Genomic DNA, 12,658 nt, shown 5'->3' with positions numbered 1-12,658 from the left:
ACCTGCGTGGGGGGCCCTGTCAAGCGGCGAACAACGAGCGCAAATCCGTAGTGTGAGACGGGACTTTATCACTATAAACTCACCCTGATGAAGGGCCGCCGAATGATGCGAAAGTGATTGCCGTAAGTGATTGATATACAAGATATAATAGATTATTTTTATTGAATTAGGCGTTACTTTGCGGAAATCCATAATTATACAAATGATTTAAGTTTTCTTTAGTGTTAATTCCGCCAATATTTGTTTTTAAAACAATTCGACACGTGTTTCGCCTCTACACGAGGCATCCTCAGGACGTGTTGTCTCGCTAAAATCTGGCACGAGACTGAATGAGTCTGACTCTGGCATGAGATATCTCGTGCCAGATTTTGGCGAGACAACACGTCCTGATGATGCCTCGTGTAAAGACGAAACACGTGTCGAATTGTTTTAAAAACAAATATTGGCGGAATTAAAACTAAAGAAAACTTAAATCATTTGTATATAATAGATTGCCTATTTCTTATGTACATCGTAATTTAGATTTTATGTCAATAAAGTGTTTTGGACTTTGACTTTTGAATTTTATAAGAAGACTAGTAGTTTGATAGCTATTACGTATATATACTGCAGTGATCACCAACAAACATGTGAACCTTACGTTTGTATATCATAAACATCACTTTCACATTACCAAGCCCACTTACCTGCAAATATAATGACTCATCGGACGGATAATTTACACTTTGTCAAGTTCAAGCGCTAAGTGATTAGTTAGTTTTTTATTGACAGTACAAGTTTCAAAAGTCAGTAATAAGAGTCTGAATTTCTGTGAGAAGAGGTACCTACCACATAACACTTACTGAATTAAGAAAAGCTTTCTTATAAAAAAATTATATATTAGTAATAAATTTACTTTACATTTCGCAATGTGATCGTTGATACCTTAATTTATTGTTAACTGCGTCCTCGCTTACGATAAAGTGTGAATTAGCTGTAACTGAAATACGTTCACAGACACTGAAGTGTAATGATAAGAGTTCAGTTGTGGATTGACTTAGCTTGCGGCATGATGGCTTTTCCTATCTGTTATGGCGGGAAACAATATGATTTAAACGAATTCCTACGAGACCATCCCGGGGGGCTTAATACATTAGAAATGTTTAAAGGCAAGTCTGTGACTAATGTAATGAAAAAATACGGGCATAGTTTGAGTGCGTATCATATGCTAAATGACTTTAAAGTGAGTGAGGATATTAATTTAACCGGGAGACTCAGTGAGAACGGCAGGATCATCACCAAGGAAGAGGAGAGCAGAGATGTTGAGGAGATTGCGTTTATGGAAGAATTAGAGGTACAGAATAATTACATTTTTACAATTTAATCGTTTTATGTACAATTAGTAACACTACCTTGGTAATTCTTAGGTTTCTGTAAGTGAAAGGTTACCAACGTGAATTCTATCAGTATTACTAGCCTCCGCTGTTCGTCCGTTAGTCAGTACGTCAGCAGGCTGTATGTCAGAAACTGTATTAGTTTCTTTATATAATAACTACAACATTGCATATACTATACATACAAACTATATATAATACAGGGTATCGTGTCTGATATAAGATTACAATGATATAATTTAATAGTTACACAGTTGAAGATTCATATGTTTTTAAAATGATAACCCTCACTTCTGGGATTAATTACACAAATAAAACCGAAAAGAAAATTTCTACTTTAAAATTTTTTTCTAAGAAAGGAAGTCAAGAGCTAGAGTGACATCTCACGTCAATTTCCTAATATTCAAATATTGGGGTTGAGCAGATTATCAACTGTAAAGTAGATCCTGTAGATGAAGCCACAACCTGAGAGTTGAACAAGATATACAAGATTTATAAACGATACGTCACTCGAACGGTTGGCTAAGTTGGAAAGAGCGCTAGCACGGAACGCGATCGGTCGCGGGTTCGAGTCCCGCATCGTTCATACAATTTTGTTTTCAGTTTTATTTGTGTAGTTTAAGATCGGATAGTGTGTGTTTATGTGTGTGACAACAAATGACGAAAGTATTATAAAGTAACCAATACTATATTTTATATGCTAGTACGGAATATATTTCGTCCGTGTGCAGAATTGCAATCTCGTACACTCCATGGTCACCACACCTGACCTCCCTGTTTGTTATTTAACTTATTGGTTGGTAAAAGTTAATGTTGAACAATTGAATCTTAAAGTTTTTCGCAAAACTTAAATTTTTGTTAGAGCTTTGTCATATACCCTCAAAATTCATACTGCACTTGAATATCAATACGAAATATGTTTGACATAGGTGGTTAATTACCTTACTTACCTTATAAGTTATATTTTACTTTAAGTAGCCGAACTAAACTAGATACATAAAGCACACTAGCTTCAGCAGTATTTTTCATTCAGTACCTACCTACCCTAAAAAATATAGTAGACAGGGAATTAAAAAAAAATTATTTTTTAAATCATATTTAAGTATATATTTTATTACTGCTTTGGGATTTCATTGATAGGTTTTTATTTTCAAGGAACTTTCATTACAATCTACAAAATACCATTAACTCTGCTTTACTTCAACTGCGCTCATCTTTCCAGTTTGTTCATCACAGAAGAAATGTGCTCTGTTTGCTGATAAATATAGTAGTTTCGTTGATGCCTTAAAATATTGGATACTATATTATAGAGTGTGGTTGACAACCCTATCATACAATAACATTTACCCGGAATCAATCTTATTCGTATCCTTAATTCTTTCTCAGGACTGATTCTTGTCTGCCTCTCATGAGACCTTGGAGTTATTGTACATTGTCAGCTACATTTTAACATACGCACATTATTAAAGTACTTATAATATAACAACTGAGATTAATCTGGCGTGTCTTAAAACCACTTAACAAATATTAAGTTTTTTTCTTTGCATCACAGACTTACATGAAAACATGTTATACAAGAAAGCTAACAGCTTACAAGATAACGTAACTCGATCCTCGTGAGTTACGTTATCAGAAATATATATTTCAAAGAATATAATTTTTCTAAATAACAATCCAATATCTAAACTAAATTAGGTTGAATGGTCGTTTTAGATAAGAAAAGTGAAGAAAAATAAATATTAAGGGATTTTATGTAACCTCGTCTTTTGTCATCTTCTCGCTAGTATTTATAGTACCTATTTCTCTTAAGGCGACAGATTCCGTTGATGTTAGATAAAAAGCGTGTGAATTCGTAATTCATGGGAACCATTTTTTCTTAAATAAATTGTTAAATGTTAAGTTTAACACAAATATTCTACAGTCTTATTATATCATTTTTAATACTTCAAAATGAACACACAAAATATATGATATTAATCCTTATCATTTTATTACTATTTACTAAAAAAAATAAATCATTCATAAATAAGTTTCTGTTTCATTTTTAACTCATAACTCTTATTACATATTTCTGTTAGCTTTACTACATTTTTCCCGAATACTTACACATTTTTTTTCTATTGACAGAACAGCGTCTGTCGAGTCAGCTAGTTTCAATGTAAAAATCAAGTACCTAAATCTGTCACATTGGTCCAGGGAAGTAAAAACGCACCCCACATCAAAGTAGAGGTATTTTAAATATTTTTTTCACCGAACCAACTAGAATTCCGAATTAAAACTATGGCGATCTTGTGCGAGAGAGGTAAAATAGTTTCGCCCGATTCCTCAAGGCCACCGGCTTAGTCCCCAGCCTTAAACGAATACTTTTTTGTTTCGTCTCTTTTTCATACCTATTCTTAAGTCTGAGATAAAGAGATGAATCAAACATGAAAAGCATCAAATTAATAGTATTATTGTAAAATATATTTATTTTGAATTAATTATGTTGATAAAAAATAATGAAACGCCTATACGTGAGAAGCGTTCATGATAAGAGGCTGTTTAATAAAAATACTGGTTTGAAACACAGTTAATGATCTCGGACGAGTTAAAGAAGAAGGACTCCGTGTCACCTACTTACATAACAGTGGAGCATCAAAGCAATCTAGTTATCGAGTAAATACATAGCCCCGCGCACACACTTACACTAATATAAGCCATCAGCCATCATTATGATATCTGCCATTGTCTGTGACGGATCAGTTTACGTCGCATTAAAATATTTTTTAAATGCTACCGCGTATTGAGAAATTGAGTAAAAACAATGCTAGGGTACAATAAAGGTGTCAAGGAATTACCTTTCACAGATAGAATAGTAGTTATCACACAATTTTTTGTTCTCTTCAACCGACTACAAAAAAGGAGGAGGTTCTCAATTCGTCGGTTTTTTATTTTTTTTTGTTTGTTACCTCAAAACTTTCGACAAGGTGAACCGATATGGATAATTCTTATTTTATTTGAAAGCTGGTGCTTCCCGTGTGGTCATATACAATATAATTCTAGTTACGATTATTGAAATTTTTGGAATCGGTGTGAAAAATACGCAATAATTTTTATACTTTTTAGTGCTTATTATATCTATTGTTTTGGAATAGTGTTTTTGAAGTCGGTTGTTTTTTTTTGTTAAAAATATTTTTAGTTCATCTATCTATTGTTTTGGAATAGTGTTTATTTATTTATTTAACACCAACAAGACAAACACTAACAATAGTATATTAATATTATTACAATAAATAATAAATTCTAAGTGTTGGCTTCATTATAGGTGTTACACACATTTCAATAACATAGACACAAACATATTTAATTAAAATGAATGCAAACATTATCGGTATATTTACAAATTGAATTAAACGTAAATGAATAAGAGAACAATAATATTATATAATAATTAAAACATGCATCATTTCACAATTATATAAAACAGTCTTAAACTTATCAGTATTTATAAATTATTTGAATAAAATTTACTTTTTGCCTATAATTTACAAAAAAAAAATATGAATAAAAATGAAATAAATTCCGTTTAAATGACGAAATATTGTCTGAAAATATATCAATTACAACTTTTTTTATTTTTTTCTTTATCCTTTTTTTATTAACAGTAGTTGTTACGACTTCGAATTGAATTTGTTTAATATCTATTGTTTTGGAATAGTGTTTTTGAAGTCGGATTTTTTTTTTGATTTTTAGTGAATTTGAAGTACACTAACTAAGAATTCGTCTAAATATGTGCAGATACACTAAATTTTTCAATGCAGCAATGAACGTAAGCGCTTAATTGAAGAGTTCCGATACTTTGCCATGGATTCCGTAATCAGAACCTAACCAAGCTCTCACCAAACTATCTTTGAAATATATGCTTTCCAATAATTCATCGAAATCGGTTGGCGCGATATTGAGTTATTCGGAAATTTATCATCCACTTTGCTATACGTATGTATAGCAAAATTTAAGACTTTTATGGTCTTCTCGTGGATTCCATTGTCAGATCTGGACCAAATTATGAGACATGGACATAACAATAGGACCACACGGGAAGCACCAGCTTTCAAATACAACAAGAAGAATTATCAAAATCGGTTCACCCGGTCGAAAGTTTTGAGGTAACAAACATAAAAAAAATACCGACGAATTGACAACCTCCTCCTTTTTTGAAGTCGGTTAAAAGTATTAAAATAATTGCGTATTTTTATACAATCTAATTAATAAATCTAATTGTAGTTACGATTAGTGTAATTTTTGGAGTCGGTGTCATCCAAGATAGGTGTAACTACACACATAGTTATATGTGAGATGTGCTTGAGTTGTCAGGGATCCAGTAGTCTGTCAATTTTGACAGACTACTGGATCCTGGAAAGTTTTCCAACACTGGGCGTTGTGCAGAGACGTGGCGTCTTACCCCCCTATTCATAATAGTCTGCTAACTTAAAGCATTGCTAATTCGCACTCTGTCTTCTTCTATTGACCTAAGTCAGAATGAGAAAAAACACTCCTTTGCGGCTGTTTAAAGTTAGCGGACCATTATGAATAAGGGGGCTAGAAGACACAAAATGGCTGACAGATGGTAGACCGCATTTGTCACGGACATAAAAGTATGAACTGTAATTTTACTTATTTGATTTAGAACTTACCCTTTACCCTTTATTTAAGAGTAACTATACCTTACTTAGCAACCAAATCACTATAAAGCACATTATTGTTTGTTCTCTAAAAATCTCCTTATTTGATACTACGTCAGTGGCAAAAAAAGAATTTAAGAATGATTTTTGTGAAGCTATTCTTAAAAATAAGAAATGTTAGTACGTAATTTTTATATCAGTTAAAACAAAGATGCTGCAAACAAGACATGGGCACAAGAATCAAATCCTTACTTTCTAGGTGTAACTTGTTTATTTACTCATAATATGCCTGCGATTATATTTATTGTTAGTTTAGAAAACAATCCGACTATTAGAATTTAAGAAATCGGAGTTAAAAGTAATGTGGCTATATAACACTATGACTAATAACAGGACATACGAGTATTTTGCGTTATCTGGTATCCCCCGTCACTACACACACACTAGCCTAATGGTGCTTCACTTGTTGATATCACGGCGCGGAGCCCTTCTTTTTTTATTCGTCCGTTCTTGGCATGTGTTTATGTTAAGGATAAATTCGAATTCATATTCAAATACTTTTATTCAAAATAGGATATGATATCAGTTATTGAAAGTCAAAAACTACCACCCATTCCAAAACGAATGCCTCAGACCTGAGAATAATAGGCACAACAAACTTAGCGGGCTGTTTTTTTGCATCAAAAATATTTTTACAAAGTAATGTACAATTAAACTTATTATTTAATAGCGTGAGAGCGGTCGTTCCATTCCCAATCTGTGGAATTATCAAGAGAGATGTTATTTCTTTTGAATATCGTAGTACCTACTATTGTTTTGAACATTTTCTGGGATCTTGTTGTAAAAGCATATAGATCGCCCCATAAAAGACTAACTAACTCGACTTAGCCGAGTAGTAGGTATAACAAGTATATGTTTGTTCTTCGTGTTATCATTATGATTGTCACTGTTTCTAGCAAATTCCTCAATGTTCAAGTTCATTATCAAGAATATATTGAAAAGCAACAGTCAAAATTTAAAACAAAAGTATGAGATAGTCAGAATATAATGTCAAAAAATCTATATAATATAGAAAAATCAATTCCTGTTCGTTATTCCTGGTGTCACTTAAATTCAGATATGGCTGGTGCCAATTCGGAAAAAAACGCACTGAAATTCAAAATCAGAAAAATCGGAAATGGTAATTCTGTATGGAAATGAGGTATGATTCGACAGTCATACTTATGCTCTGTTAGACAGTTCTGCTTGCGTTAGTGTGTCCATGATAAAAACAAATCGCTTGATAATTTAGGAGAAATAATTAAATTAATAGCAATGTCGGCTGTGCTCATATCTTTGACAAATTCTCATTAGAAACATGTTTTAAGTGGTCCGAGAAAAGTCATCTATAGACTGTCGGGTCAACTATAGCGAATCCTATAATTTCAAAATAACATAATGGTGTGAAAAAAATGAAATACGACAGTCAATTACAAATGTAAAAGGCCGCTATGTATGATTTGCACATTCCAGATTGTTACGACATAAGAAGTAACTCCTTAGACGGTGTATGTTTCAGTAATGGGCAGAGTCAATCATTTACTATACGGTGAACCTCATTTTTTATATTAATAAAAAATAATCTCCCATATATTTCATTTAAAGGGAAATTTGCAGTACCAATATATTCAGAATAATGGTCGCATTGAAACCCCCCACTTTTGGGATGTAGTGAGTTGTCATATACCCTGTATATTTATATACTATTAAGAAATAAGAAGACTTTGAAGCTGAAAGTAAAGGCCAATCGACTTTTTTTAAATGACAATAAAGGATGAGTCGAGTAAGACGCTCTGCTACTACGTATGTAACTGATACGCCCTGCCCATTACAATGCAGCGGCACCTTAAAAACATAAGAAGTCTCATTTGCCCAGTAATTTGACTAGCAGCGGCGCCCTTCAGACCGATACACAATAATGCTTACACATTACTGATTCAAGGCAGAAAAAGGGGCCTTTGTAGTACCCATAATCTAGCCAGCATCCTGTGGAAAGAATCCTCTCAATGGTTAAAAAAGAAAAAAGTTGCACTGGTTCCTTTTGAAGATTTGCGAAAGTTAAAAAAGTCCTTCGATTCTTCATCCGTCATCAAGAATATGGTTGCTTGCTACTACAGTGACGATTGAAAATACAATACAACCAAGGACAGTTACTAAGGATTTGTTATGTTAAAAGTGTTTTTGAAAATGTTTGCGAAAAACTCCTCGCGGAAAAGCCGTTCTTCGTCATGACAACTCCGCTGTGGTAACGTTTGAGTTTTGAAGGTCTCGAAAATTAGAAATAAGCGAAGAGGTATACGACTTACAAGACATGAAGAGGCGATGAATGCGTTCCAAGAGGTCGTGCAAGACGTCTCTCGGGAAGACTGGAACAAATGCTATACGACGGTTCCAAAGAATGCAAGCGTATGTAAATAGTATGTTACTTTGAAGAAATAATAATAATATACATAATATGCGGCATTATTAATGAGAATCCAAAAATGGATGACGTAAGTAAAGTAACACATTAAGAGCTATTACGCACTGTCGACTTGTCGTCGGCGACCAAAACATAGGCAACTAAGCCCAGGAGACCAAGCCGAGTGACAGTATTCCAAGTACATTCGTATTTCGTGCAGTATGGACGTCGAAGAAGCTTATAGTAGCGCTACTAATCAAGAGAAAGAAAAATAAAAAAAAATCAAGAGAGTATTGGGTACATCCTTTGTTATAAGAACGGAGATCAAAAGGAATGCTTAAAATATTTTATGAAGATGTGAGAAAATACCCTCGTCAATCCCTTTTCATCTTCTGCTAATCCTTCACCTCCAAATAACTCCACTATTTTTCTTCAAATCCCGATTAGAATATTCGTCAGTTAGTAAGTCCCAAATAGCTTTTCGGAATTGTATTTCCATGTTAAATTTCTCGGTATCGAAAGCCTGAGTCATTTTTGAGACAGTTGCTCGCAGAAATGTCGCAGTGTGAATGCTTCCATTTGAAGCCGTGCTCCTATTGGTCGCCGGCAGTCGCTTCTGCGTCGCCTCGTCGCGGCGAGTCGCCCAGTCGCTTGAGCGACCGACGACCAAGTGCGTAAACACCTATTTAAACTGTAGAAAATCACAGTCGCCAGCGACCGAGTCGCCGACGACAAGTCGACAGTGCGTAATAGCTCTTACAGTAGGTGTGTACAATTATAATTGTGTATAAATTACTCTGGTATATTTTGCTACCTTATAGTCTAAACACATGATCAGATTTGGTACGGCCGGACCATCGGCATAATTATTGGTTTAACGTCGTACTCGGTACTGGACGGTAATAATAATAATTTTGTGCGAAAGACAGTGAGACATATCATAGAATATTTGTATATTTATTAAGTATTTCAACAGATTATTACATTTACAATAATATAAACTTTACATTATTTACAATTCACAGCATTGAATAATAATAATTTAAAGTAAGTATTTTATAACTAAGTACAAATGGAAGTAAATGTGAGAATTAATTTAAGTTTATAGTATGACTTAAAAGTATTTTAGTATTTTATTCTTAAGTGAAGCCATGAGAGTCATTGAATATATCATTATTCTTTTATTAATTCAACATTTAGGTGTTTTGTAACAAGCATGTTATATTGTTCACCAGCTCTGCTAATTGGGGAGTTCAGTCCTAAATTTGATTTTATAAGAGGTCTGCTAAATGTATTATGAATACTTTTACGATGCCTCGAAGGTACGGTGAAAGATATTTTATCGAGTAGCTCCGTATTATTGACATAATTGTTAACTATTTTCGATATAAATAAGATATCAAACATTTTACGGCGCGTGTTTAGGGATATCATCTTAAAGAAAGAAAGGCGCTGTGTGTAAGATCTACCGTACCAAATCCGATTATGTGTTTAGGCTATTAGTAATGAAAATGCTTCACATTTTCACTCTATAAAATTATCCAGAAACTATTAGTTACCATTAAACCACTAGTAATTACCAACAGTAGGTGTGACAGACCTTCACAAGTCCCTGCGTGATGTTATCGGTCGTTATCGTACCGATGGTTTATTGATAGCTCGACAGTCACGAAACCGTTACAGCCATAGATAATACTAACGCATAAAGCAACGTTAAGTGAACTGTTTTTATTGAAATTGTAAACTACCGACATTGCCCATGAACCAGACAAATCTGATGATCCGATTGCAACCAAATAAAACAGGAATAGTTGCTCGGTGAAGGTTGCCTGCATATTTTATCATTCATCATTTCAGCCGGAATCGTTCAAGTAGAAGTACATATAATTAAGTAAGACGTTCAAATATCCAATGTTTGGTAACAATATCTAGATGTCCACAATTATTGTACTCCATCTCAAGGGCCAATCAATTTGTGAGTCTTGCCTCTAGTGTTTATTAATGACTAGTGGTGGTCGGTGATTTAATTGCTGCGGCACATATTATTATTGTGAACGTTGCTAATAACAGACAATTCCCGTTGTATCAAGTTTATTAGTGGGTGGGTACCTATAGAGTAGATAGGTAACTAGAATACAATATTAGCTATCAGCTTGCTGGGCGGGCCAAGCGTCAGATTTAGCGATAAACGAGAACATCAGATTTATTGCCGTTACACCAAATAATATGTAAGTAGGGGAGCCTGTTGAACCTTGGCACTATGTGTACCTAGGCTATTACGCTGGTTTCAAATTTTTTAAAATTCTATTGCGTCACGTAGACGTCTGGCATTCCACAACCGCGCGTTTTCTTCGAAATTTCTTGCCTCGCACAGCAACTTTGTGGAATCAACTACCGGCAGCGGTCTTCCCGAACAGATACGACTTAGGGACCTTCAAGAAAAAAGCATACTCCCACCTTAAAGGCCGGCAACGCATTTCTTGACACACCTGTTGTTGCGGATGTCCATGGGCGGTTGCCTCACCTCTCCCCATCCCGTGAGCCTCTTGCCCGTTTGCCCCCTCTCATATAAAAAAAAAATATTGTCTAGTCTGGTGTATTCTGTACGTCACTACAGACTATTCAATATGATAGTAGTCACTTACCGCCATTAAGCCGGTGTTTGGTGTAATCGACGTTAAAAAGTTTTTTGGGGAATATTTTTTAATGCCAATAAAAATTTATATGCCAATGGCTCTTTTCTTTAAAAAGTATTAAAACAATGATAACATTACGAGATAAGTAACCCCAAATTATTTGACATACCACCGTTTTGTTGAAGTTAGAGTAGTGGTGTATCTTGGTCTGTAGCCAAGGTACATTTAGATGTTGTACTTTGGCCAGGAAAATATTTTCTTAAATTATTTCACATTTACGTAATATAATACTCCTAATAAAATATAAAATAAAATAAAATATAAAAGCTTTGTCTCATTAGAAAAAAGAAACTGTGAATATCATTTTGTTTTGTTCAGAATTTGTGAGTTATTTTTTGTTGGACAGGCAGACACACGAGTTATCCCTTTTACTTCTTGCCTCTTAGAGTGAACGTGAGCGATAACAAACTATCTCAAATCGTATCGCTGTAGTTTTTTTTTTATGAAAATAAGGGACGAGATGAGAAGGACGTTCAGCTGATAGTAATTGATACGCTCTGCCCATTATAATGCATTCTAAGTGGCACTACAATTGCGCTCGTTACCTTGAAACATAAGATGTTATGTTTCGATTGCCCAGTAATTTCACAATCAATGGCGCCCATCAGACCGAAACACAGTAATGCTTACACATTACTGCTTCACGGCAGAAATAGGCGCCGTTGTGGTACCCATAATCTAGTCGGCATCCTGTGCAACCCACTGGTGATTTGATAGTGAGAAGAGCAACATGCAGAGATAAAGCCTACATTGAACAGAGTTGGTATTTGAGTTTGTTCAATAAAAACAAAAATACATAAAAATGTAAATTCTCCCCATAATATCTGTATCTATACTTATAATAAATCTGTAGAGATCAAATTTCTGTACAAAGAAAAAAAAACCGAGTCAGGGGGATGTTAGAAGAGAAATAGAACAAGTCCTGATTTTTTTGGATTTTTTTGTTTCTCTGTCTGTTTGTTTGTTTGTACGGGCTAATCTCTGAAACTACCGGACCGAATTTATTGAAATTTTGCATGATGATACTTTATATCCTCGTTCAACATCTTAGATATTTTTCATCCCTCATAATTAAAGAGTTAGGGGACAGTTAAAAACCTCTAATTACTTAATTAGCGTAGTACACAACAACGTTTGTACATAATTCAATAAAATTTGGCATATTGTTACCTTATATTGCCAGTCAACATCTTAGATACATTTCATCCCGGATAGTTAAAGAGTTTTCGTGGGGCAGTTAAAAGTCTGTAATTTCTTAAATAGCGTAGTACACAACAACTACTGCACATTATTTAATATAATTTCGCATGTTGATATATATATATTTCCGGTCAACATCTTGGATACTTTGGTCAACATCTTCATCCTGGAAAATTAAAGAGATCCCGTGGAATATTTAACAAACTTAAGTAACTTTTATGCTTAGTAAACCATAACTTATGCACATAATTTAATCAAATTTGGCATGTTGGTAATTATATTGCCGTT

General features: G+C 34.1%; 1 protein-coding gene across 1 annotated transcript in view; it reads left to right on the top strand.

The window, feature by feature from the left end:
• Positions 1–1,035: 1,035 nt before the first annotated feature.
• The window catches only part of LOC126974351 (uncharacterized), a 52,130-nt gene continuing 40,507 nt past the window's right edge, over positions 1,036–12,658 (top strand). The window contains exon 1 of the mRNA XM_050821812.1: positions 1,036–1,333. Within this exon, the coding sequence (XP_050677769.1) occupies positions 1,049–1,333 (285 nt within the window). The 5' untranslated portion in view covers positions 1,036–1,048. The remainder of the gene's footprint in view (positions 1,334–12,658) is intronic.

Source organism: Leptidea sinapis, chromosome 32 (genome assembly GCF_905404315.1).
Source record: "Leptidea sinapis chromosome 32, ilLepSina1.1, whole genome shotgun sequence".
NCBI lineage: Eukaryota > Metazoa > Arthropoda > Insecta > Lepidoptera > Pieridae > Leptidea > Leptidea sinapis.
The sequence above is the reverse complement of the archived record's forward strand: the minus strand, read 5'-3'. Positions and strand labels throughout refer to the sequence as shown.